This window comes from Lepus europaeus, chromosome 6 (assembly GCF_033115175.1).
Source record: "Lepus europaeus isolate LE1 chromosome 6, mLepTim1.pri, whole genome shotgun sequence".
Classification (NCBI taxonomy): Eukaryota; Metazoa; Chordata; class Mammalia; order Lagomorpha; family Leporidae; genus Lepus; species Lepus europaeus.
The window spans coordinates 69,802,751-69,829,284 of NC_084832.1; the positions used below are offsets into that span (position 1 = coordinate 69,802,751).

The following is a 26,534-nucleotide window of genomic DNA, read 5'->3' on the forward strand; positions in this document are numbered from 1 at the left end:
ATTAGTCATATTCTGTGTGGCATTGTAAGAATGTATTGTCTTTTTGCTAGGAATTGCATAGTATAACATTGAGAGAGTTACTGTAAATAAAGTAATAAGAAGAATGCTGGTAATGATACCACTTTAAATATGTATTTAATAATCTTTACCTAATATATACTAAACTGATCTTCTGTATATAAAGAGAATTGAAAATGAATCTTGATGTGATTGGAAGGGGAGAGGGAGCGGGAAAGGGGAGGGTTGCAGGTGGGAGGGAAGTTTTGGGAGGGGGGAAGCCATTGTAACCCATAAGCTGTACTTTGGAAATTTATATTCATTAAATAAAAGTTTAATAATCAAAAAAATATGTATTTAATAATCTCACTACTTTTAATTAGTAATACTTGTTGTTCAATAGGGACTGCTTTTATTTGTGCATATCAGTCGATGTACTGCCTAGAGATGCCCAATAAGCTGTGCAATATGTAGTCCAAAAACAATAAAGCACAAATGGTTATTGCCTTCTGTTTTGTTTCAAATGTTAGAGTGACTTGCCAGAAATAGATTGCTGTTACTTCTACTGATTGATATTCTTAAAGAAAAAGGAAATGGGAGGTAGCTCCCCATTTTAGTAGAACTGCAAAGAAAATGTGGATTCTTCTGTATGTTTTGACAACAAGTTAGAATTCTTACTTCACATCTCATGCAAGTCTTGAATCTATCTAGAATTTATTTTTAACCAACAGTCATTATTATCCTCTCAGGATGAACCAAATGCCTTTGTGTTCTGGTGAACACCTTTCATTTCTGATGTGGGCTACATGTGACAAGATGTGATAAAGTCAGATAATGATCCCAGTGAGCACATGATCATGTACTTTTAAAGTAGATTGCAGAACAGTCTATAAAATTTAAACAAAATTTTTCCATAAAACAAATCTCTGAAGTACAAAAGAATAAAATTGAAATAGAAACATGCAATAAATCAGTTTCCCTGTGAATATAAATAAGAATCTTCTTTATATTGAGAAGAAGCTCACTGTATTTAGTGATGGTAACTAACCCACACGGAGTTGAGCTGAGGACCTCAAGTTGCTGATGTTTCTTGGAGAGAGTTCTGTTCCCAGGTTGATGCAGAGTTCCCGCCCACAACTGACTTGCATATAAGCTCTGAGCTCTCCAAACACCACTGCCAGTTCTCTTCGGGGACTAACTGCAACGGAGAGACAAAAGATGATTCCTTTCTTACCCATATTTGCTGTCCTCCTGCTGCTTGTTGTTAACCCTGCAAACGCCAATGGTTATTATGACAAGGTTTTGGCTCATAGCCGTATCAGGGGCCGGGATCAGGGGTAAGTCAGTGGTTTGATTTTATAAACTTTTTTCCTCCCTTTATATCACTATATGTGCAAGTATATAAAATGTTCCTTATATATAACTCAGTGTTTGTGGGTTTTTTTTTTCTACTTGTTGTAAAGTGACAAGAAAAGTGCAAAAGGAATTGTATATGATTTAGATAAGCACTTTAACAATTACTATCATGCTGTCTATAAAACATAATTTTATTTTAAGTAACAAAGTTTAACAGGGCATACATTTCCAATTCAGTTTATTTGTGTCATTATTTCCTTCCAGTGACCTAGCAATGGGGTTTTCAAAATTAAGGAATCTGTTGTTAGAGCCTATGTAAATATATGCAAATAGCTTTGCTATCTCACATGTTATTAGAGCAAATTTCATTTAAATTATGTATTAAAATTAAGTGCTTGTTATATAACTAGTTCTCTGAATTCTTTGAAGCATTTAAGTAACTTTTTTGACCTGTCATGCACCTCCATTCAAAGAAATACATTTTGTTTTGTGCAACCATATTGCTCAAAGGTTAATTTTAGCTCTCATTTACTTCCATAATCACTTAGAAAATTAGTGTCTTTGTACATAGGAAAGCTTGTCTCCTGTTCTCTAATTTCTCATTGTTTCAGGGGAACTTAAAGCCAACCTATTCCCAAAGTGAGCACATATTTGGTTTGACAAAGTTCAAAGTATTATCCACTATTAAAAGTAGTAAGAAACAAAAAAGTGAAATTATGGTAAATTTAAATCTGTCTTAATATTGCTGATAGGTTACTTTTTGTAACATTTGTGTACTGCTTTTAGGGAAGTATGATATTCTCTCTGTCTCACAAATTTTTAACTCTACAGTGACTCAGTAGGATTGGTTCAAGAGTTAGATTTGAGGAAGGCTTGACTCACATCTTAGAATGTCAGATCCTTGTCTTAAGCTTTTATTTTAAAATTCATCTGACCTCTAATCATAAAAAAGCAAAATAATTAGGACATTAACATTTTTTCCCTCCATCCTCCAGCCCAAACGTCTGTGCCCTTCAACAGATCCTAGGCACCAAAAAGAAATACTTCAGCTCTTGTAAGAACTGGTACCAAGGTGCCATATGTGGGAAGAAAACGTGAGTATATCTTTTTCACAATATGCCAGTTCCAAATATGACATCATGATGCATGTGTATTATGGTGAAAGCATTCTTCTTGAAAATGCTTTGTAAAATTGTGAGTGATTTTAAAGAAAAAATCAAGTATGTGAATAAAGGAATTCTTCCTGTATCTGTACCTTCATGAGTGAAACTCAGATTTCTCCCTGAATCTACACGTTGTTGTAAACTAAAAGAAAGCAGATCACAGGACAATGTGACTTGGGATAGAATCAGTGAAGAAAGTGACTGTCATTTCTACACCTGGCTTTGTTCTCTTTTATTCCAGGCACACCAGTTAACCTTTCTCAGTTTCCTCATCTTAGGGAGAAATAGTGAGCCAAAAGAACAAACTGACCTGAAATATAAGGGGTTTTGAAGCAAAAATTAATGTTCTTTCAAATCATTCAGAAATTCTTTCAAGTAGTCCAATTCAACTCAGAATTTTCATCAGAGCTTCAGTTTGAAGAAACATGAGTTTCAGCTCTTCATTTAATCCACTGATTCCAAGCTCAGGCTGTACATCCCAGGGGCCTGCAAAGGTGATCACGGAAGCCTGTTACATCTTTTAAGACTTCAGTAGTCCAAAGGAGATGATTCCTAAACTTAGTTATTTATGTCACTTCTCAGTTCTTCCTAATTTTTTAAAAATAGTTTATTTATTTATTTGAGAGGTAGAGTAACAGACAGAAAGAAGGAGAGACAGAGAGAGAGGTCTTACATCATCTGATTCACTCTCCAATTAGCCACAATGGCCAGAGCTAGGCTGATCCAAAGCCAGGAGCCAGGAGCTTCTTCCAGGTCTCCCACGTGGCTTCAGGGGCTGAAACACTTGGGCAATCTTCTACTGCTCTCCCAGGCCATAGCAGAAAACTGGATCGGAAGAGGAGCAGCCGGGACAGAAACCAGCGCCCAGGTGCAATGCTAGTGCTGCAGGTGGAGGCTTAGCCTACTGCGCCACAGTAGTGACTGAGGACCCATTGAAAGGCATAGTGTTATCTTTATTTCCAAGCAAGCACCATGTCTACTAGGCATATGACCTTAAATGGACAATGTCTCCCCAAGCTAGCCCAGTCTAGGACACCACAGAAATTTGCTGTGGTTCCTTGTTCATTGACTTAATGGAGTTTCAGCTTGAGGGCCTTGTTTTCTCTAGACCTCATTCCTATTGATGTTCAGATATTTGCTAGATGTGTGAGTCATTCACATATTTATAATGCAAGTCGGTGTGTGCAATGTCTCCAGTATACTGCAAGCCGGGCCCTGTTGGGAACTCTGAGGCTCTGGGTTCTCCTAACTTTGTTCTTTATGCTTTTGGACACTACAAGGCTTATTTGGAATGCACACTAAGTAGAGAAGAAAGGACATGCTCTGTGAAACTATGGAATCTCTTTATTACATCCTTCCTGGAGGGTTAGGAAGTGTACAACAATCTTATATTAGTCATCTAAATATTTTACAGACAGTGAGGCTTATACGGAGCATATGCCAGGATTCTTTCTTGCTTTACATTAAAAGAAATCTCTGCTTTGCCTTCTGGCTTTTTACCAGAAATATAACAGTGTCCCCTTTGTTTAAGTATAATAGTTTATTTTCCACAAGTAGCTTCATTTTTACAAACACATTTACGTCTGTACACTGAAATAAGTATAAATGACAGCTACAAATAATACATATAAAATCAATAATATTGACACAAACATGTGTGGTCTGCCACCTTTTGCTTCTGCCAACTTTAAAATTTTATGTATTAGTTGACAGAAATGTCTGTCTTTCTGTTGAGCGGTTGTTTGGGGAATTTGGGAGAAGTAAATTGGGCAGACCTAGTGAAAAAAATGAAGTTTCCTAAGTTTAATACATTGCCCACAGTGAAAGTTCATTGGTCTAGTAAAAATATTATTTTGCAATCTCTCCTTAGAAAATGTCAGTGGCATTTTCAGTTGACATTCCAGGAAACTTTAGATACTATTCAGTAAATAATGATACATTTCCCACATTCACAGCTGTGCATCGTAATGACTTTTCCTTACTCTTGCTTTGTCCTATAGACCCCGTGGAAACACTGAGTTTTATTGATCATAAATGTTTTCCAGATAAAATGAAAATTGTTAAAGCCTCTACTCAGATAACTACATTATTCAACTATCAGTTGAAAACAGTTAACTGTGTTGAAATTTTCTAGCGTGTTGCCTAAATTCTCTACATGAAGCCTGATTCATGGATTATATAAGCATGTGTTATAGATAATTTGTGATTATTATTTTCTCTCAAAATATAACATAAGAAAAAGTTGTTTTGAATGTCATATTTTTAAAATTTTCTAGCTTTTTGCCATCATAATACTACCTTTAAACTCAACACACTGTTAACTTTGAACAAGGTAGTGTTTTCTTGAATACTTATGTAAACCGCTGTTTCAAACTTTACAATTAAAATATATAGAATATTCTAAATGTTACATTGCACTCATATAGATTGTTTGTTGTTGTACTTATTATATTGTATATATTAGCTACCACAAATCAGACAACACATGACCTTTATCTTTTTTGGGTTTGGCTTTTGTTGTATCCAAGTGACAGGGTTTCATTTTGTTTTACAGCTGTATAGTATTCCATTGTGTGTGTGTGTGCATTCATTTTCTTTATCTAGTCATCAGCTAATGTGTGTCTGACATCTTGTGATTTAATTATTGTTTAAAGCCCTTCTCTATACTCCTGCAGAAGGGTGGTCTTTCTACTTTTTACTGGCAAAACTCTTTATTTAAAGGAGCAGTAAGCCTGGGTTTATAAGGTCAATTGAAAGTACATTATGGCCGGCGCCGTGGCTTAACAGGCTAATCCTCTGCCTTGCGGCGCCGGCATACCGGGTTCTAGTCCCGGTTGAGGTGCCAGATTCTATCCCGGTTGCCCCTCTTCCAGGCCAGCTCTCTGCTATGGCCCGGGAAGGCAGTGGAGGATGGCCCAAGTCCTTGGGCCCTGCACCCGCATGGGAGACCAGGAGAGGCACTTGGCTCCTGGCTTCGGATCAGCGCAATGTGCCAGCCACAGCGGCCATTGGAGGGTGAACCAACAGCAAAAGGAAGACCTTTCTCTCTGTCTCTCTCTCTCACTATCCACTCTGCCTGTCAAAAAAAAAAAAAAAAAAAAGAAAGTACATTGTAGCAGTTGAAATTGTTATAAAGCAGAGTATATGTGTCTAATAAGCCAGGTGTGCAGAATAAGCATAAATTACCTTACTGTTTTCCTCCAAACAAAAATCACACATAGTATCTCAAATGGTTTTAAGGATAACATCTCAGGAAAAGATTCTTTTTTTTAATTTAACCAGCATAAACTCTCATAGCATATCAAATTTTTTCTTTCATTTTAATGTAGAATTTTGTTCATTGTTATCTGTTGCAATAAGAAAAAATATGATTTTCCAATAGATGTTATTAGGAATACAGAAGTCAAAATTTCAATTTTATTTGTAAAATAAAAGCATCTTTGACTTAAAAAAAAAGAAAGTACATTGTCACAAAAAATTTAAAAAAAAATCATGGAAGGGAAGAAGGTAAGAGGAAGGGGGGAGGGACAAAAGTATCATTATATTCTTAGAATCATATCTTTGAAATACGTGAAATCTCTTGTTGATATTAATAAATTAAAAAGTAAAACAATTAAAGGTTATAATTCATATGAACAAATTAATAAAATTGCTAAAAATTTAATTCTGAAATTGTATTAGGTATGAGAAATTCTAAAATTGCATTATGTATTAGGTGATGAGATAGCATTTATTGATTAAATGGATTAATGTACTTTCTTTTTCTGAGAACCTTATACTACTTAACATTTAAAGCACTTCATAGTTAACAAAATGATTTTAAAAGCATTGTTTTATTTGAGATTCACAATTACTCTTTGAGTAGGTATTATAGCTCCATATCCATATGAAATAGTTGGGGAGACTTGACCTCAAATTTACTAAATTACTTGTTCAAATCACATGTTTACCAAGTAGTGAAACTGGGACTCAAATTTCATTTTTCTGGATCAAGATTCTGGAACTTTTCCATGGTCAATAAGACTGTAGAGGAAATCAAACATACAAATATCTTGGCACCAGAGGGAGGAATCCTCATTTCTAGACTCTCACTAAATTATGCAAACAAGTGATATGCTTTGTCAGGTGTATCTCAGAATCTATCTTTGTAGTGCTCCATTTTAATATTGATTTTCTTCCAATATTCAGGACTGTGTTATATGAATGCTGTCCTGGTTACATGAGAATGGAAGGAATGAAAGGCTGCCCAGCAGGTAAAGCATCCAACTATTATAAGTCAAATGACAAACTTGTTTTGTGTAAATAAAAGAGTTGACAAAGCCTGTGGAGAAACCAATTGTGTATGTGAGAGTATGTGTGTGTGTGTGTGTGTGTGAGTGTTCTTAGCACCATCATAAATCTGAGATATGCCCCCATATTTTTGTGTTAATTATACATGCAATACAGTGATAAATATTAGAACAGTCTTTGCATGCCCTGGATGCTTAACAAAACAAAATAAGCTTAGTTATAAGTAATTCAATCTCCCTTCAAGAACAAAAATCCTCTCTGTAAGTTTGTTTAGAAACAGGACACTCAGCTAGTTTTCAAGGCATCATCTCTAATTGAACAGCTCTAAATCATACATTAAAGTTGTGTTTCCTACAGCTATGAACAAATACAGAAAGAAAGAGTCCATCTAGTTCTTCCTTGAGATGACAGACATTCAGATTTGTAATGCCAATCACCACCCACTTCCTCCATCTACTCCCTCTTCCCCAACAGAATCTTGACTTCTCTGATTTAATCTCCTCACTTCTCTAATGTGACATAGACTCTGATGCCCTCATTATCATGGACACCCAGCCATAGGAAGTCTGTAATCTTACTAACATTTTCCCTGAGTGTGATCTCAGCGTGGTATGTACAATCCACTTGGGTCTGAGCATTTAGGGAGACCATGCACTTTAATTGATGCCATTGGTGACCATTTCAAATGATTACTTCATCTTTGATCCATTAGCCATTAAGATTGATTACAATTATTGCTTTTGTACATAAATAAGATCATGACAATTCTCTAAGATTTGATTTTTCAATTTGGACATAGGAATTAAACCATATCCTATTAAATTTACCTTGTCCATTTTGCCTCAATTTCCACATCTTAGTTCTTTTTAAAAAGCTGAATTTATAATTAAATTTTTTAATTCATGTCACCTCAGCTTTAGGTGTTCACAAAGTTAGCAATCATGCCTCTACTATATTATCCAAATTATACTATTTTTAAATCAAATAGGGTTGGAAAAAATAAATTTACTTCATAATACTGGATAAATCCTTGAAATTTGACATTATACAAGAATCTCCCAACATAAAGAAGAAACATTCTGGAGTGTTAGAGATTTTGTTCAATGTCCTTACTGAAACTATGATTAATAAAAGCAGTTATTTTATATTCATTTTATCATAGTATACTACTTCAGAATAACAGTAACAATAACAACAGTATACTACTTCAGAATCTGAAGCCAATATGAAAGAAATTATTACCTTTTCCATTGTCAATGAAAATTGAAAAGCATTTTTTAAGTGAAATAATGAGAGATATCTTTTGATCATTGTAACTGAACTACTGGTGACATAGCAAAATGGGAATCAAATCAGTTTAAATGTTAAAGTAGGATGGTAGTTTAAAATTGGTTTTCCTTCATCACAAAAGATATACAACAGAACAGATTTTGATAGTATTTTGTTTCATAGTATTTATTATTTGGTACTCAAAAGACAACCGTCATATAAAATTGATGACTCATGATATTTTATTGCTAAAATCATCAAGGTTGTGAAAACTTTAAATGATGGTTGAATTATTTACTGAAACGTTACCTTAAAACACCTATTTATTTTTTTACTATTTCAGTTATGCCTATCGACCATGTTTATGGAACACTGGGCATTGTGGGAGCCACTACAACACAGCGTTATTCTGATGTCTCAAAACTGAGGGAAGAGATTGAAGGAAAGGGATCATTCACCTACTTCGCCCCCAGTAATGAGGCTTGGGACAACTTGGATTCTGTAATTCTTGTCTTTTATTGATATATTTATTTTCTTATTATTATTATTTCATGTCAATTGACTTACAAACTTGGATAACTCATACACATTTTGCATTTTCTATTGTACATATGTGAGATTACATAAAAAGATGAGTTGTGAAGGAAGGTAAGCATTTTAATATATTTATAAGTGCAATAATATCCCAGAAAACTTATAGCTAATTTAAAAAATAACAAAAACCATTATAAAGTAAATTCAAAGCATGTTCTAGCAAAAAAGTAAAAGAAAAAAGAAGGAAAGAAAGAAAGGAGGGGGTGAGGAGGTAAGGGAGGGAGAGAGGAAAGTATCATTGTACTCTTGGAATCATATCTTTGAAACATGAAATCTGTTCTTTATATATTAATACATTTTAAAAAGTAATAAGAAGGGAAAATTGAAAAAAATAATAAACCAAGAATTGATTGAAGAGTAAATATCACATCCTTACCAATTCAAATTTATGTATCCTTCCAAGTCTGTCTCTAAACCATTTTAAGAATAGTCTTTCTCATTTGAGCTGTGAAGACAATGTTTCCTTTTCTGTCCTAGATCCTACTATATTTACTTCTACCTATTGCATACAAATCTTATAGGTTAAAACTTTATCTTACTTATCATTGTATTTCCTGTGTCATCAATAAAACCTGATATAACATGTTGATATAGATATTACAGGATGGTTGAATTATTGAGTTTGCAAATAAATAACATAATACCCTCATTTAAATTTGTGCTGTAAAAAACTCATCGATTTTGATTCCCATTTATAGCACTTAAAGTATCTTTTGATTCCATAAGCCTCTGTCCATGATTTACATCAATATTATCTCTTCAACAACATTTCCATTTAAACGATTATTTTGTCTCTGGAAATATCCAAGGAGTATCTGAACTTATAAAACTCCTTAATCAATTTGAATAATATAATTTCATGTTATTTGTCACAACTTTATGACTATATGAAACTGTAATAAGAAAGTAATGAAAAAGTAGAAATGTGATGATAATAAGATTTCAGTAAATAAAATAAATGTGTATCATTTCACTTTTTCCTAGGATATCCGCAGAGGTCTGGAGAGCAATGTAAATGTTGAATTATTGAATGCTTTACACAGCCACATGGTTAATAAGAGAATGTTGACCAAGGACTTAAAGAATGGCATGATTATTCCTTCAATGTATAACAATCTGGGGCTTTTCATTAACCATTATCCTAATGGCGTAAGTTTCATTCATAAAAATTAGGTTTCTGAACAATATTTCTTTTTGTCTGAACTTTTAATGTAATATTCATGGTAATAATAAAATGTTATGAAGTATAACATAAGTTGCAATTACCATTACCCAAATGAAGAGCATGTAAATTTCCACTCTAGTTACCGTTTTTTTACCAAATAATTTAGTAAAGGATAAATTACATTGGCAATTCATTGACAATGTATTTGGTGTTCTAAAAAGGAAATTTTAGTAATTGATGTGTTTTAAGTAATTTTTTTATATAACAAAAAGAATGGTAAGAGAATGAGTAGTTTTTATTATTATTCTTTCTATTCTGTTGAGGTTCTTGTATATTCGGATAAGTCTTTGTGGAAAAATGCCAACAACGTCATAGAATTCTGTTTTTATTTTATTTTTATTTTTGAAATAATTACAGAGAGAGGCAGAGATAGAGAGAGGTCTTCCATGCAGTGGGTCACTCCTCAAATGGCCACAATGGTTGGAGCTGAGCCGATCCGAAGTCAGGAACCAAGAGCTTCTTCCCTGTCTGCTACATGGATGCAGGGGCCCAAGGACAGGGCATCTTCTATTGCTTTCCCAGGTCATAGCAGAGAGTTGTATCAGAAATGCAGCAGCTGGGACTTGAACAGGTGCCCATATGGGATGCTGGCACTTCAGGCTGGGATTTTAATCCACTGTGCCATAGCATCAACCCCTAGGATTCTTTCAACAGTAAAATTCCTAGGGACAAAAAGACCTGTAGTAACACAATACTTAGGAAGTCATTTTAATAGGGCAGATTATATTTATTCAATAATTATATGTTTTTCTCTCTCAGAACTTATTTTAAGACCAATTAAACTCCTTCACTGAATTCATTGACCAACATTAGAAATAGCATATGACTGTATAAAAGAAAAAAAAGACTAGAAGCAATAATTCAAATGAAGGATATACCTTTGCTTTATATTTCCTGATGTTAAGTGTAACTGGACATAGATTCTGAACTCATTTATTTCTCTCTTATAGTTTCTTTGGTAAATATAGCAATATATAAGTCTTCATCCAAACATTTACATTCAGAACACGGAGTCCTTCATCTTAATAGTTATCACAATAAATAAAGACTGGAAATCAAGTTACAGTTTTACTTTTAGTGGCCAATGGATAGCTCTGATTTCAGCACTTTATTTTCCCAAATAATTATAGGTTGTCACCGTTAACTGTGCTCGAGTTATCCATGGGAATCAGATTGCAACAAATGGAGTTGTACATGTCATTGACCGCGTCCTCACACAAATTGGAACTTCAATTCAAGACTTCATTGAAGCAGAAGATGACCTTTCATCTTTTAGAGTAAGCACAAGAGCAGACTGTCTTGTATCATTGAAATCCTCCTCTTTCCCGTTGAAATCCAAGAACAATACAATGTCATTAACAAATCTGGCAGAAATGCAATAAATGCATTTCCAGAAATAAAACTATTCTCTAGTACAGGAAATGTCATCTCCTCATTTGAAATAATAATATTGGTTTGGAGTGGTAGATAAAGAGTGCTTATTATGTGAATGTAATTTATTCAGTATGTTTGGAACATGCCCATCTCAGTATAGGTATAGATGGCTGTTGCCACGTCACCCAAACATTGGAAAGAAGTCTCAGTATTGCAAACACAGTTTGAAGAAAGTTGGAAATAGGTTGTGCCAAAAATGTAGTATTTTAGAGATCTAATAAGAGTAACTTGTATAGTGAACTAATCAACTCTCCCATATCAGCCTAGGCTATTTTGTGGTTTTGTTTTCAGTTTGCAATATGCAAGCCTCTGAAAATCTCATTTGCATTTCAGGCAGCTGCCATCACGTCTGACATACTGGAGACCCTTGGGAGAGATGGACACTTCACACTCTTTGCTCCCACCAATGAAGCTTTTGAGAAACTCCCACGTGGTGTGCTGGAGAGGATCATGGGGGACAAAGTGGCTTCTGAAGGTAGGAATACATTTTCCTCTCTGGGAGGTCTCTCAGAATTCCGGGATGCAAAGGAGAAGAAAAAGAGACTACCTCTTGCCAGTAGTAACAACTCTGATAGACAAAGGCAAAGAAAACTTGCATTCTGAGTTACACTATGAAACGTTATTAAAAGGGTAGGCAGAGCAAAATTCTTAAATAGTGAAATATCCTAATGATCACATGCTTTTGTGCTATTAACAAAGAAATAAGTGGCAAACATTAATCAGGATTAATAAGTATTTAAGATACTGCATTGGAAATTTTAATATTGTGTATATATATATATATATATATATATATATATATATTATGCAGTCATTTTAATTCTAAATGTACACTAAGATATACAATTGAGAAAATTGCAGTTTTCTTGAGCCACACAGAATTTTGTTTCTTTCAAGGCTCTCATTCTGTACCCAAGTAGCCTTTACATTTCATGTACTCAGCCTGTCCCCAAATATATTTAATACATAAGTTCAGAGTTTTGAGGATGTAGCTATGGATATAACCTAGAGAAGATATCAATCCCTCCATGTGCTTTTCAAGGAATCGTTTTCATTTTGGCTACTTTCTAGGATATTGAGAGTATTATCTGTCTTACCCTCAGCCTCCACCAGCTTCACACAGATTAAGTAAAGATGTGTCACTATGAGTAGCTAATTCAGGATATTACTTAGGCTTTTGGAACTAAGAAATAATTTCACAGGCTGTCTGAATGGACAAGTTCTTCTTGTTTCCACATTTGAAATTACTTTCTTAGTATAACTGGAACTTTATTTACCGCATTATCTATCTAGTGCTGCAAAAATCATTTCCCAAGGCTGATCTTTTCTTCTTACTTCCTATGTGAAACTACTGTATACTTGATGGAAGAAACATTCATAGAATGCAAATGGTTAAGATTTTAAGATTTGTTGGTCAATTTTTAGGACTTATATACATATATATACATAAATACTCTATTTCTTAGTAAGACTTAGTTCCACAACAAAACACATCATCTTTTAAGGGTCAAATGTTGTTTCCCTTGCTCTGAAAGCTCACTCTGTTTTTCTTCCAGCTCTCATGAAATATCACATTCTAAATACTCTCCAGTGTTCTGAGGCTATTATGGGAGGAGCCGTCTTTGAAACCATGGAAGGAAACACAATTGAGATAGGCTGTGAAGGTGACAGCATAACAATAAATGGAGTCAAAATGGTGAACAAAAAAGACATTGTGACAAACAATGGTGTGATCCACTTGATTGATGAGGTCCTAATTCCTGACTCTGGTGAGCAATAGCTTCATTTATTGTTTTACTTGATATTTTTTGACCAGTTATGGTGTCTTATGGAGTACGCCCATGAAAAATGTATGTGAATATAAAAAAGGGCACGTGAAGCACAGACACAAAATGAGTAGCGAGCTAGCTAAGTGTAAACCATGTGTATCCAAGGACACTCCATGAAGGGAAGTTGGGCTTTCCAAGATTTCTAATATCTAATATTTATAAAGTCTCTCAGAGTGCCAGAGTTTTTAGGGGAAACAAAAGGAAGGATGAGACCATATAGTCAGCTTTCACTAAATAAAGAGGTATGGCACTCACAAGGGGAGAGAGAGATAAAAAGTGAGTAACAGAGAAATAAATAAGACTATAGTAGAAAAATAGAAATATATTTTCACTCTGAAATTCATTGTGCTTACCAGCCCCTCAGAGTGTAACGTTGAACCCTCTTACTAAGGAAGGGTAGGTGTTTTTTTACGTGGAAGCTACAGTGAATAGCTTACAAGTTTAAAAACCAGGCAAGAACTGATTTACTAGTTTCATGATGATGATAACAATGATGACATTGTTGGTAATGATTTGTCTTATAGCCAAACAAGTGATTGAGCTGGGTGGAAAACAGCAAACCACTTTCACAGACCTTGTGGCCCAATTAGGTTTGGCATCTTCTTTGAAGCCAGATGGAGAATACACTTTGCTGGCACCTGTGAATAATGCATTTTCTGGTATGTACAGGACACTGTTGTTCCCACACTCCCCCACACACCTTTTCTCTTCATCATTGTCATTTGCAATAAACTCTAATACAACTTTTACAGGATGTTGACTAGCTACACATACAATGTATTATACCACATTGTTTCTACTAAAATGTTCTTTATTGCAAGCATTTCATTTTAATGGATAGTAGTCTACATGTAATGAGAGTTTGTGATGAGAAATATTCAGTTATTCCAGGAGTCTAATAATGTTTCCAGCATACATAGTTAACAAAAATAAATCTTATTTTTTGACACCAATACAATCATATTTAGGAATAATTATGTGTAGTTTGAATCTCAGAAATTGGACTTTATGCATGTCAGATTATAAATAAATTTAAAAATGTATATTTTATGTCATAACGTGAAACAGTATATAGTATTTCATCTAAAAATTGCTGTTCGTTTGATTGAGGCAACCCACCACCTTTTCCAGAAAAGTGATTTCAAAAAGAAATATTTAAGTGGGTAGGAAAATTAAACAATTGAAAAATTATCACACTTTTTATACTTTTCCAAGTACTAAATTATGACTGAAATTATGTTTTTCCAAAAATTAAAGAAACAAAAGAAAGGAAGAAAGAAAGGGATTGAGGGAGAGTGGGAGGGAGGTAAGTATGGTTATCTTCTTAGAATCGTATCTGTGAAATACATGAAGTGTGATCTTATATTAATGAAAATTAAAAAAAGAATGGTTGAATAAATTTTGGGTTAGCAATACTAGGAACAATTATATTGATATTTAAAAGAATAAATTAAATCTGTATATATAAGCCCTGGAAAACAGCTATTAATCATAAAAATTCAAACTTCTAGTAATATTCCTTTTCTTTTTGTAATAATGATGCCCATATATTTTGACATTAGCTCACTTTTAAGAGGATGTGTAACTGAAATCTACTAATAAAGATGAATCTAAAAAGATTCACCACTAGCAATCAATTGTGTTGTTACTGAATATTTAATTTTCAGAAAAAATCTTGGCCATCATTTGGGTTTAGATTTTGCCAATGGCCACCATAAAACTCCATAGCCCTACGGAGATCAAGAAGTTCTGAATCATGTGGAACTGCTATAATCATTTGATGCAATAAGTTACATTTTCAAACTGTTGAATTGAGTTGCTAGAATTGAACATTTAGTTGACTTTTGCTATATGAATGTAGGATCCATAATTTCAACAGTATCAGAGATTATCCCTTTTTATGATTTCTTGTTACTAGAAGAAATTTTATTGTTTTCTATATAAAGTTCTTTCTTAATGAATTTATTCATAGATGATACTCTGAGCATGGATCAGCGCCTTCTCAAATTAATTCTGCAGAATCACATATTGAAAGTAAAAGTTGGCCTTAATGAGCTTTACAATGGACAAATATTGGAGACAATTGGAGGCAAAAAGCTCAGAGTCTTCGTATATCGTACAGTAAGTGATCAGAATCAAACATGCACATTTCCCTGTCAAATATATGCACATGTCAAAGAATGATATGACAGCAAATATTTTCAATAATTTTTAAAAAGATGTATTTATTTATTTGAAAGTCAGAATTATATATAGAGGGATATATATATATATATATATATATAGAGAGAGAGAGAGAGAGAGAGAGAGAAATAGAGAGAGAGAGAGAGAGAGAATCTTCTTTCTATTGGTTCACTCTCCAAATGGCCACAACCACCAGGGCTGGGCCAGGCTGAAGCCAAGAGCCAGGAGCTTCATTCAGGTCTCCCACGTGGATGCAGGGGCCCAAACGTCTGGGCCATCCTCTGCCAATTTCCCAGGCCTATCAGCAGGGAGCTGGATTAGAAACGGAGCAGCTGGGACTTGAACCAGATACGGTGACCCAACCCACCACACTGAAAAGCTGATCCTTCAAGAATTTTCTTAATGTGGTTTTAATAGGAAATATTCATAGGAAGTTCAAGGAACTTAGCTTGGATGAACTGACTTTCAGGAAAGAATGCAGAAAGTACTATGCAATAATAACTTAGATAATTCTTATCTTTCATTAAAAATAGCTTTATGTTCTAAAGTGTTAATTATTTTAAATCCCGCAAAACATGAAAACTTATCTAAAGTAAGTACTTTGTATAGTACTTAATTTATCAGGTACTTCATATATTGAAGTCAAATATATAAGATAATATATTACTATGATATCATCTTTCAATGAATGAATTCCTTTGAATGATAAGTTTTACAGATACATGGAGATGTACTCACTCTATAAAATGACTAAAGTACTTTTATCAGTGAAATAAGAACTTTGGAAATATTCCTTTTCAAAATTACAGTACAACTAGTAGTATTGCTCAGTTTTTGTACAGCGAACAAACATGGATACAGATGAATGGTTTAACAGGACATCAAGCATTACCTAGAAGCAAATATTACACACAGTAGCTGCCCATAGTGGCTTCACAGTTCCAAGACAGTCACTTTAAATTATTTAATATTTTGGTTTATACATATGCAAACATTGTTACAAAACTATAATTGAATCAGTGATTTGATGTAATCATAAGGACTTATAATCCAGAAAATATACTAAATATTTCTGAAGATCAAAAAAGGGAGTAGTCAAGAAACTGTATAGTTAACATTGGCCTAATGAAGGTATAAAAAGAGTTGGATCACTGGAAATGGACCTGCCCTGGAATCGAAGGATGCCAAGGTCAGAGCCACAGATCTTATTGGCTCCAAGCTGAAAAGCCCTTCACTCAGCCCAACTTCCAAAGTGACCACTGCAGCTGAGGGGATGGTCAAGTAGGGTCAGCAACATTGCAGGCAGAACTATAAATTTCTTGTTAGAGATGCCACCTGCCTTTACCTGGCCAGCTCTCCTCCCAGGCCAGCCAAGTAATGAAAGTCAACAGAGTGCCTTCCCCTAGGAGGTTCACACCTCCCTTAGGATATACCCCATGTGAAGAGATAGATAGGTCTGGGCCTCTTAACTTACAAGGCCTAAAACCCAACAGATTATTATCAAGCCCCTTCTATCAGGTTCTATTTGCCTCTCAATCAGAAAACTTCACTGTAGCTTAGACAGCACCTTTCTTAGCTCCTCTAATAATGACTCTGTCCTTTGTTCTAGACCCTGTCTAGTGCACTTGGGCCTCATTCCTTTGTAATCATAACCTCTACTCTACCACCAATGGCTCTACTCCCAACCTGTGTGTACTGATGGTCCTCTTCCCCACTTAATGCTCTATAATTGTTCAAACCTGGTTAAGGCCACTCTTAGGATCATTGGTTACTATCCTCACCCTGTCTTTTATGACCTTGTCTAAATATGATCAGAGTCGGGGAACTTGGAAGGCTTCCATAGCCTTGGCAACTCATGACGACAGCCTAGGGTGGTTACTGGTGCCATAAACTAGAGTGTCAATTTGTTGGGTCAACAACAGGAGCCACTGTGCGCTTGCTCCTGATGTGGGATCTCTGTCCTTGATGTACTGTACATTTTGATTTAATGCTATAACTAGTACTCAAACAGTATGTTTCACTTTGTGTTTCTATGTGGGTGCAAACTGTTGAAGTATTTATACTAAATTGATCTTCTGTATATAAATAGAATTGAAAATGAATCTTGATGTGAATGGAAGGGGAGAGGGAGCGGGAGAGGGGAGGGTTGCGGGTGGGAGGGAAGTTATGGGAAGGGGAAGCCATTGTAATCCATAAGCTGTATACTGGAAATTTATATTCATTAAATAAAAGTTAAGAAAAAAAAATAGTTAGAACCTGGGCAGCATGTATGGAAAAATATACAAGTGGAATTTTATGAATTTTTTTCTTATTTCCTGGCAAAATTACCTGATTAATGGGTAGCTTAATTACTAATAGAAAATTTAGTGGTCAGATTGTGCAAGATATTGAAAACAGTGGAGAGAAGCTATTGACTCTGGCTTCAAGTCAGGTGACCCCTGTGAAAAGCCAATCCAGAGCCAATTACCCAGATACACCCACATGAGATATTTTCAGCAAGGAAGAGGTCACTATGTGTCTTTCTTTCCTTTCTTAGGGTGTCTGCATTGAAAATTCATGCATGGTGAGAGGAAGCAAGCAAGGAAGAAATGGTGCTATTCACATATTCCGAGAGATCATCAAACCAGCAGAGAAATCTCTCCATGAAAAACTGAAGCAGGATAAGCGCTTTAGGTAAGCTCATTAATTGCACCTCCACAAAAGAATGAGAACTGCCAGTTTATTTTTGTTTCACAGTTAATATTTCTAAAGACATTCAGTTTTCTGAGAATATAATTTAGTCCATACAACTATTTTCAAAATTGATTTACATGCTATTTAATTTGCTTAATGGGGCACTATAATAAGATCTGGTGAGTTAATAAGAAAGTCAAAGAGACTAAGCTTCTTGCAAATTTTCTTCTATTTTAAATGATGAAAAATTGATTAAAATGATTCTGTTTTGTTACGGTGTTTAATTTTTTCATAGATTAATAAATGTAAGTAATATACATTCAAATTGTTTCCCCATGATCAAACTTTGTTGCAAGTAGATTACATGGGAAACATAAAAATATATGAGCAATCTTTCCACAATACCCGATTCTATTCTATTCTGTTGTGTTCTATTCTATTTTATGCATTGAGGGTGAAAGATCTAAATGCAAACCCAACAAAATAAACATACTCCTTCTTGCTCAGCATCTTCCTCAGCCTTCTCGAAGCTGCAGATTTGAAGGACCTCCTGACACAACCTGGAGATTGGACCTTATTTGCACCAACCAATGATGCCTTTAAGGAACTGACTAATGAAGAAAAAGAAATTCTGATTCGTGAGTAGAAGTGAATATTAGACATCTGCCCCTTCATTTCAGATTTTCACTCCTTTCTCAAGCTTTCCTGCCCAGGTATCTACTAAACGTCTTCTTTTGTGGGTGTTTGGCACTTGATAGATGTCCTCATCCCATTTCAAAGAGCCTGTTTTGCTTCATTTTGTTTGTTTGTTTGTGTTAACATTTATTTTATATTTACATAAAAGGCAGAGTCACAGAGAAAGAGACAGAGAAAGAGATCTTCCTTCTGCCGGTTCACTGCCCAGATGGCTGCAGTGGCCAAGGCTGGGCCAGGTTGAAGCCAGGAACCAGGAGCTTCTTCTAGGTTTCCCTAGGGTGCAGGGGCCCAGGCACTTGGCTCATCTTCTTCTGATTTCCCAGGTACATTAGCAGGAAGCTGTGTTGGAAGTGGAGCAGGCAGGACTGGAACGAAACAAACCCATGCCCATAAGAGATCCCAGTACTGCAGGCAGCAGCTTGATCTGGAACAGTCAAAGTGACTGGTTTGAGTCTAGCCTTTTCCTTTCCAATCAAAATTCTTGCTAATGTACATGTTGTGAGACAGCAGGTGATGGTTAAGTATTTTGTCCCCTGACACCCACATGGGAGACCTGGATTGAGTTTTAGGCTCTGGGTTTCCCCTGGACCTAGCCCTAACTTTTGCAGGCATTTGAGGAGTGAACCTGTGGATGAAAGATTCTTCTCTCTATTTCTCTATCTCCTTCTGTCTATGGACCTTACAAATAAAATGAAAAGAAATAAATAATTTAAAAATACCCTTTTGGGGCTAGCATCATTGTTCAGCAGGTTAAACTGCTGTCTGCAACAATGGCATCCCTTATGGTAGCACTGGTTGCAGAACTGGTTCCTGGCTAAGGGGCCTGAAAAAGTAGCAGTTGATGGTCCAACAACTTGGGTCCTCTGTCACCTATGTGGGAAATCCAGAAGGAGTTCCAGGCTCCTGGCTTCTGCCTGGCCCAGCCCTGAACATTGTGGCAGTTTGGAGAGTGAACCAATAGGTGAATGGCCTCTTTCTCTCTCTGTCTCTCCCTCTCTCTGTCACTCTGCGTTTCAAAGAAATAAAATAAATCCTAAAATATACCCTTTCATATTTATGGCTAGCTTTGGTTTTCTTTAATTCACGTTGAACATACAGAGTCTCTTATTAATATTCTTTCACAGCTTACTGTCAGGTGGCTGGGCTTAAAGTTCACTTATATTGCTTCTATTAAAGGTCTACAATAAGGTGACAAAGAATTTGTAAAAAATTCTATGTTTCAAAAATTTGCAATAAAAATTTTCTGAAACAACTTGGAGCTTAGATCTTATTTGCTCTAATGACATTATGAGAAATAATGACATTATGAGAAAATTAACTGTGGAAATATTTATTCAAAACTACTTGAGACCAAGTCATTTTTCAGTGTTATGGTAAACATTAAAGTGAATTTCAAAAATAATTAGATAGTTTTCTCCCAATAAGTTGGGTTATATTTTGGTTGAAATAATTGAAGTGATTGTATCTTTTGACATAGCAATGATATCAACTTGAAAAAATAATGACATTATTAAAATACTGTGTAGAGAAAATAAAGACAAAAAATATTTGCTCCTTAGTCCTTTTACTATCAAAACATTAGAAAATATAACATATAATGAAATAAAATATATATACATATTCATATCTTTCCCCTAGGGGACAAGAATGCTCTTCAAAACATCATCCTTTATCACCTTACACCAGGAGTGTTCATTGGAAAGGGATTTGAACCTGGCGTTACTAACATTCTAAAGACCACACAAGGAAGCAAAATCTACCTGAAAGGAGTAAGATGTCTAGAATGAATTCATGAAAATGTCCATCCATTATTAAATTCATAAAAATGCCCATAATTATTAATTAAGTCCATTCTTCAGCAAACTTCTCATTGGCATCTCCCCCATCTCCATTTGGTTGCTAGGTAAATGATACACTTCTGGTGAATGAATTGAAATCCAAGGAATCGGACATCATGACAACAAATGGGGTCATTCATGTTGTAGATAAACTCCTCTATCCAGCAGGTCAGTAAGGAATGAACTTATTAACAGGCTAAAGCTTTTTTTCAATAAGATTAAGATTTTTTATTTCATTTTTTTTCTGATAGTCATTTAATATTCCTTTTCTTAGACATACCCATCGGAAATGATCAGCTGCTGGAAATACTTAATAAACTGATCAAATACATCCAAATTAAGGTACAGAATGTTATTCAATTTATTTAATATGTTGAACAAACATTTAAGATTTAAGATAAAGGACTAGAAACTTATGCAGCAATTAATAAATGTACACTGGATTTGGTTTGTTCTTTCTTGCTTATGCGCTATGACCCACCTATAAAGAAATGACATAAATGTTTTCATCAACAAGTATCTATTCAAAACTACTTATGACCAAAGAATATTTTAAAGGTTAAGGAAAATAATAAATTATAGATGCCTTTTATTCAATAACTTTTTAATGCAGTGTGGAAGATAAGACCTGCATATAGATAACTAAATTTTTATATCATCAAATACTCTTGCTAATAAATGTAATGGAAAGGTAAAGAATTTAATTATAAAAATGTCACTAATCACATTAAAAACGAAGGAATATTTTAATCTTTGCTCTTGTAGGGTCAAAGAAGCAAAGAACAAGGAATAGAATTTAATAATATATATTAAACTATCAATTAATAACTAAAATTTTTAAAGCTCTAAGTAACAACTTTTATGCCATCTGGCCTGATAAAAATAATTGGAAGATGATTTATATGAAGACTTAATTTATAGAACCTGTAGTAACAGTTACATGATTTTAATTTTAATAAGAATTAAAGTGGTGCTGTGCTTTCATTAATAAGACTACTACTTTTCATGTTACTAAATAGAAACATTTATTTTCAGTTTGTTCGTGGTAGTACCTTCAAAGAAATACCCATGACTGTCTATAGTAAGTATACAACAAATATTTACCATATATAAGTTGTCAGATGCAAAAGAAACCACAATAATTTTCTTTGTATTTACAATCAGAAAGTATTGATAATCTGGTATTTAGAATCCCAAACAATGGCAAATCTCATTGCATTCCAAATGGGCTTGAGGTCTGAGTGATGCCTCTGAGAGTTGACAAGATTCTTTTTTTAATTTTTTTTTTTTTTTTTTTTACTTTTTGACAGGCAGAGTGGACAGTGAGAGAGAAAGACAGAGAGAAAGGTCTTCCTTTGCCGTTGGTTCACCCTCCAGTGGCCACCGTGGCTGGCACACAGCAGCCGGCGCACCACGCTGATCCTAAGCCAGGAGCCAGGTGTATCTCCTGGTCTCCCATGGGGTGCAGGGCCCAAGCACTTGGGCCATCCTCCACTGCACTCCCGGGCCACAGCAGAGAGCTGGCCTGGAAGAGGGGCAGCTGGGACAGAATCCGGCGCCCCAACTGGGACTAGAACCCGGTGGGCCGGCGCCACTAGGCGGAGGATTAGCCCATTGAGCCACGGCACCAGCCAACTTGACCAGATTTCAATGAATGGCTTCCTTACTCATTGGAATAATAGGAGAAAGAAAGTATAATACTAGCATGGCAAAGAATGGGAGATGAGAGAGAAGGACACACAAAGGGGAGGGTTAGCTAAAATACACTTTGGAGTCACTTGCAATTTCAGATGTGTGGACACAGAAACAGCATTGCCAAAGGACTTGTCACTCTACTCAAGCCCTGAGCTATCTAATGGCAGGGTCTCAGGCAAGTGCCATGGAATTCTAATGTTTATGAGACAGCAATTCAAAAATTTTCTTTTTTCTAAAATTGAAAAAAGGAACCAAATTTTTGTCAGAAGATCAGTGTAGAGTTTCTATATTACAAGGCTCTTTTATCCATGACATTACCAGATTATCAAAATTAAACCTCTACTAATTAACAGGAAAGGGTATTTCATTCTCATAAATGTACCTCACAGGCTATCTTTCTCATTGAGGCTTCTTACTCCTTTGTCTTCTTTCTTTCATTTCTTTCTCCTAAAGCAGAAATTCTTTTCATTTTGTTTTGGCTCTACAACTGAACTCTCAAAATATATCAGTAGCTAAAACATTACTTCAATTCCCACATTTATTCTGGCTAGAAAATTATTCTATTTCATATCATGGACATCCAATTAATTAAGAAAATTTCCTTGAGATTTATAGTAGATATGGAAAAGCAGTAAAATCAGGATAAGGAGCAAAACAAAATGTCTGCTACTCTTATAGAATCCAGTTATGTAAAAATAACATGTAATTCTAGTATCAGGCCAGCTCGGCATAATTTGAGGAATTAATTGTAATATTTATGATTCCACATGGTATAAATGCCAGCTTGGAAGTATGCAATATTATTAAGAATGTATTTTACAACAATTAAAGAATGCACATGGGCTCTATTCATCAGACATGATCTTTTTCCACCAAAAATGTAGATCTGCACAGCATTTCTTTCCCTTTGCTGTTCTATCAATGTCAGTTCCACCACTCTCCATATAGGACAATGCAATAGTTTGTTTGTGATGAGCCAAGATATTATGAAAAATCCCCTTATTTTCTTTTGATAAATTGCAGTCTCACTCATAGAGCACAAACTACATTTTATAAAATTATGCAAGTCTATTGACTCTTGCCTGCCTACTCAGAGCTCTGAGAAAGACCTCTGAGATTTACATTTCAATGTTGAATTTTTCTTTTATTCCTTCCAGGATAAGTATCCTGTTATTAAGAAGCATTTTAAAATAGAGGTAGGGACTTATTAAACCAAAGATTTTGTTTTTATGCTGCTCTATTGATTTAACTCTAAAATTTCTTTGCTGCACATTGTTAGTGTGTCCAAAATATCATTCATTTAAAATTGCATTGTAAACTATGCTCTTTAGTTTAAATTGTCCAATACAGATTTGAGTTGGAAAGCATTAATATCAGTAAATCTTTAGTCCATGACCCATTGAAACTATCAGTCTTCAGAAAAACAAGACTGAAACAAAACTATTAACCAAACAAACAACCTAAACTCCAAATTTGTTAACATGATGTAAACATTTTAAGTAAAAAGTAATTAACTCATTTTGGTATTGGCGGTGGAAATCTCTGTACATTTGACCTTCCTGAGAAGGTTTCTTTGTAACAAGAACACATGTGGAAACAATAATACAACACACAGATTTCATATGTTCCAGAGCTTCATAATTTGAGATCTCAAGATATGAAATCTTATGTCATCTCTATTAAGACCCAGAACCACATTCATTCAAAAAGTTGACACAGCTTAACATCTTAGAAACAGGAGGTGAGAATGTAACAGAAAACTAAGTTGTGCTAGTGTCTTGCCTCTAATGTACTGATGACATCTCTTGACTGCCCAGTTAGCTTTGGTGCAGCCCATTGTCTAATAGAACCATTTTTAAAGCATCTAATTAGAAATAATAAAATCCAGCATCTCTGGTGGTATGAATTCAGAGGAACATTTCCAACCAAAGTCAAACAAAATAAATCAAAATAATTGGATGCTGCAAGTATTTTAAGTAAACTTTGAGCATTATTATCTTACATGAACAAATGGCATAAATGTAAAATATATGCATTTAAATTTTAAAAAAGATGATGAATCTTAAGATTAAAGACATTTTAACCTTTAAATATCAAAGCATATCATATTTGTTGCATAGAGCTCATGGCTGACTGGTTAAGATTTATTCTTACTTTTAGGTATTCTGAACTAATTTTTCATATTTTCCTTTCTATGTCACTGGTTTCAGATGCATGAAAAACATTTTAAGGATTTTTTTTCACTTTTTTTCTTTCTTTTTATTGAGAAAGAATCCAACAATGCAACTTAAGATATTATGAATTTCATGAAATTAATTATGTTTGTCTTCTGTTGCTATACAGCCAATATTTTCAAGAAGTACAAAAGAAGGTAAACAGTTTTAGTGGTGCAGTTCAAAATTACAGATTTCTAGTTAGACTTTCCCAGTGAATACATATCTCACAGGAAGAAATCCAAGCCATTGGACTTCAGAATTCAACATCCAACATAAGAAGATATTAATTGTGCATCATAAAGTTTTTCTGTATCTGACTGCCTGAACATATTACCATACTTGGTATCTTACAAAGACAAATAAGGACAATTTCATTCAGGTTATTTTTATGTAAACATCATTCATGTTCCACTTTCTATACTTTCAGCAACTAAAATTATAACCAAAGTTGTGGAACCAAAAATTAAAGTGATTCAAGGCAGTCTTCAGCCTATTATCAAAACTGAAGGTAAAAATTAATGTTCTACAAGGTTCCTTTTACTGTGAAAAATCCATATAATATACTGATTTCTATGAATGTATATACATTCTTTTTAAAACTAACATGCTAAATATTTCTATACCAATAGCATGCTCATGTAATTGCAGAATGTGGAGTGCAAATAATGTAGCAAAGTAGATGGTGCATTCCTAATAACCTTCAGTACATTTGCTTGTACTTGATTTAATTTTAATGTGATTGATGTGCTAGCACTAGTACCCAGATATTGACTAAACAAATAAACAAAAATCACTGGACTTTTCTTTCTTTCTTGTTTTTTAAACTGTGTTCTGCAGAGAGAAGACTCTATTTTTTTTTTTTTTTTAGCTTTGTCTCCATTCTCCCTATATGGTGTGTTTTGGAGCATTACAAAAGTTCATCCAAATAAGTGCAGGCATTTTTCATTTAGCAACGTAAGAGAACATAGAAACTGTGACTTGCTGAAAGCTTTTAAAATTGCAACCAGACGTGATATATTCTATAACTAGAACATCAGAAATAGAAAGGAAATAAATCCCTTATTAGAATACTTAATTCCCACCCTGACTATATCATTTTATAAATACATATTGTATATATATATATATTTCATATTTGAGATTTATATGAAATATGTATTCTTATCTACAGGTATTAGAGATTAGTTATTAAATAAGCAATCAGCTTTCTTTCTACTCTTAGTTTTTATGTCAGTTCAACATCTTCGTTCAAGTTCAACATCTTTCATATTACCCTAGTTTCATGTATCTTAAATATCTCCAAGATTCAGACTTTAAGAAATTTATATTTCTGTAGTTAAGCATCTAATGTGATGACTTGATACGGAGAAAAAAATCTGGTTATCTTCTTTATTCTAGAATAAAGATAGACACAATCTTCCTAAAATAAATATATTATTATAATATTATTATCAATAATAATAACAATATTATTATTGTTTGGCTCTCAGGAAAACTATCGCTGTTATCTTTGATTTGGTATTTTTTATTCTGTGGATTAGTTAGAACTCAGTGAATATTTTGGTCTATTCCTCTTGAAGTGAGTCATAACCTAAAACTTAGACATTGAAATGATTCAATAAGAGCTGATTTCCTATCTAATTCATTCTTGAGAACTAAAATTGATTGACCATGTGAATTGGTGCTTAGTTTTTCTAGAAAAACTAAACTTTTGATCATTTGTTTGTTTTTATGTTGATTAAGATCATTTGGATTTTCAGAAAAAATGAAATTCCAGATTTTTATACAAATGTTTATTGATCATTTCAATGAAAATGACCAAATGATCCCTGCTGATGCAATGGGTTTTAAAATACTCATAGTTTTTAAAAATATGATTCCCTAAAATTTTGTATCATAACATCTATATCTGAGCTTCTATATCTGGAATCTTTCACATTGTTCTTGTTTTCACACTTCTTTCTCTTTCAATCCTCTTCATATTCTCAATCTTTCTCAGCAGGGTGCTATCCTATTAATATTTCTTCACTTAGGATCACAGTGGATAAACATTTCTGACTTTTTCTTATAAAGGA

At 34.3% G+C, this 26,534-nt stretch overlaps 1 protein-coding gene across 6 annotated transcripts in view; it reads left to right on the top strand.

Annotated features, from left to right (window-relative positions):
* The first annotated feature begins 1,179 nt into the window (after nt 1-1,179).
* The window catches only part of POSTN (periostin), a 36,259-nt gene continuing 10,904 nt past the window's right edge, over nt 1,180-26,534 (top strand). For 3 of the 6 annotated variants that reach the window (XM_062194340.1, XM_062194342.1, XM_062194343.1), the window contains exons 1-17: nt 1,180-1,334; nt 2,349-2,447; nt 6,705-6,769; nt 8,419-8,576; nt 9,654-9,818; nt 11,025-11,171; nt 11,662-11,803; nt 12,885-13,097; nt 13,682-13,816; nt 15,130-15,278; nt 17,878-18,014; nt 18,522-18,652; nt 20,349-20,479; nt 20,614-20,716; nt 20,823-20,890; nt 21,584-21,629; nt 24,887-24,967. In XM_062194340.1, the coding sequence (XP_062050324.1) occupies nt 1,216-1,334; nt 2,349-2,447; nt 6,705-6,769; nt 8,419-8,576; nt 9,654-9,818; nt 11,025-11,171; nt 11,662-11,803; nt 12,885-13,097; nt 13,682-13,816; nt 15,130-15,278; nt 17,878-18,014; nt 18,522-18,652; nt 20,349-20,479; nt 20,614-20,716; nt 20,823-20,890; nt 21,584-21,629; nt 24,887-24,967 (2,089 nt within the window). In that variant the 5' untranslated portion in view covers nt 1,180-1,215. The remainder of the gene's footprint in view (nt 1,335-2,348; nt 2,448-6,704; nt 6,770-8,418; nt 8,577-9,653; nt 9,819-11,024; nt 11,172-11,661; nt 11,804-12,884; nt 13,098-13,681; nt 13,817-15,129; nt 15,279-17,877; nt 18,015-18,521; nt 18,653-20,348; nt 20,480-20,613; nt 20,717-20,822; nt 20,891-21,583; nt 21,630-24,886; nt 24,968-26,534) is intronic. The other 3 variants (XM_062194341.1, XM_062194344.1, XM_062194345.1) reach the window with 1 other exon arrangement.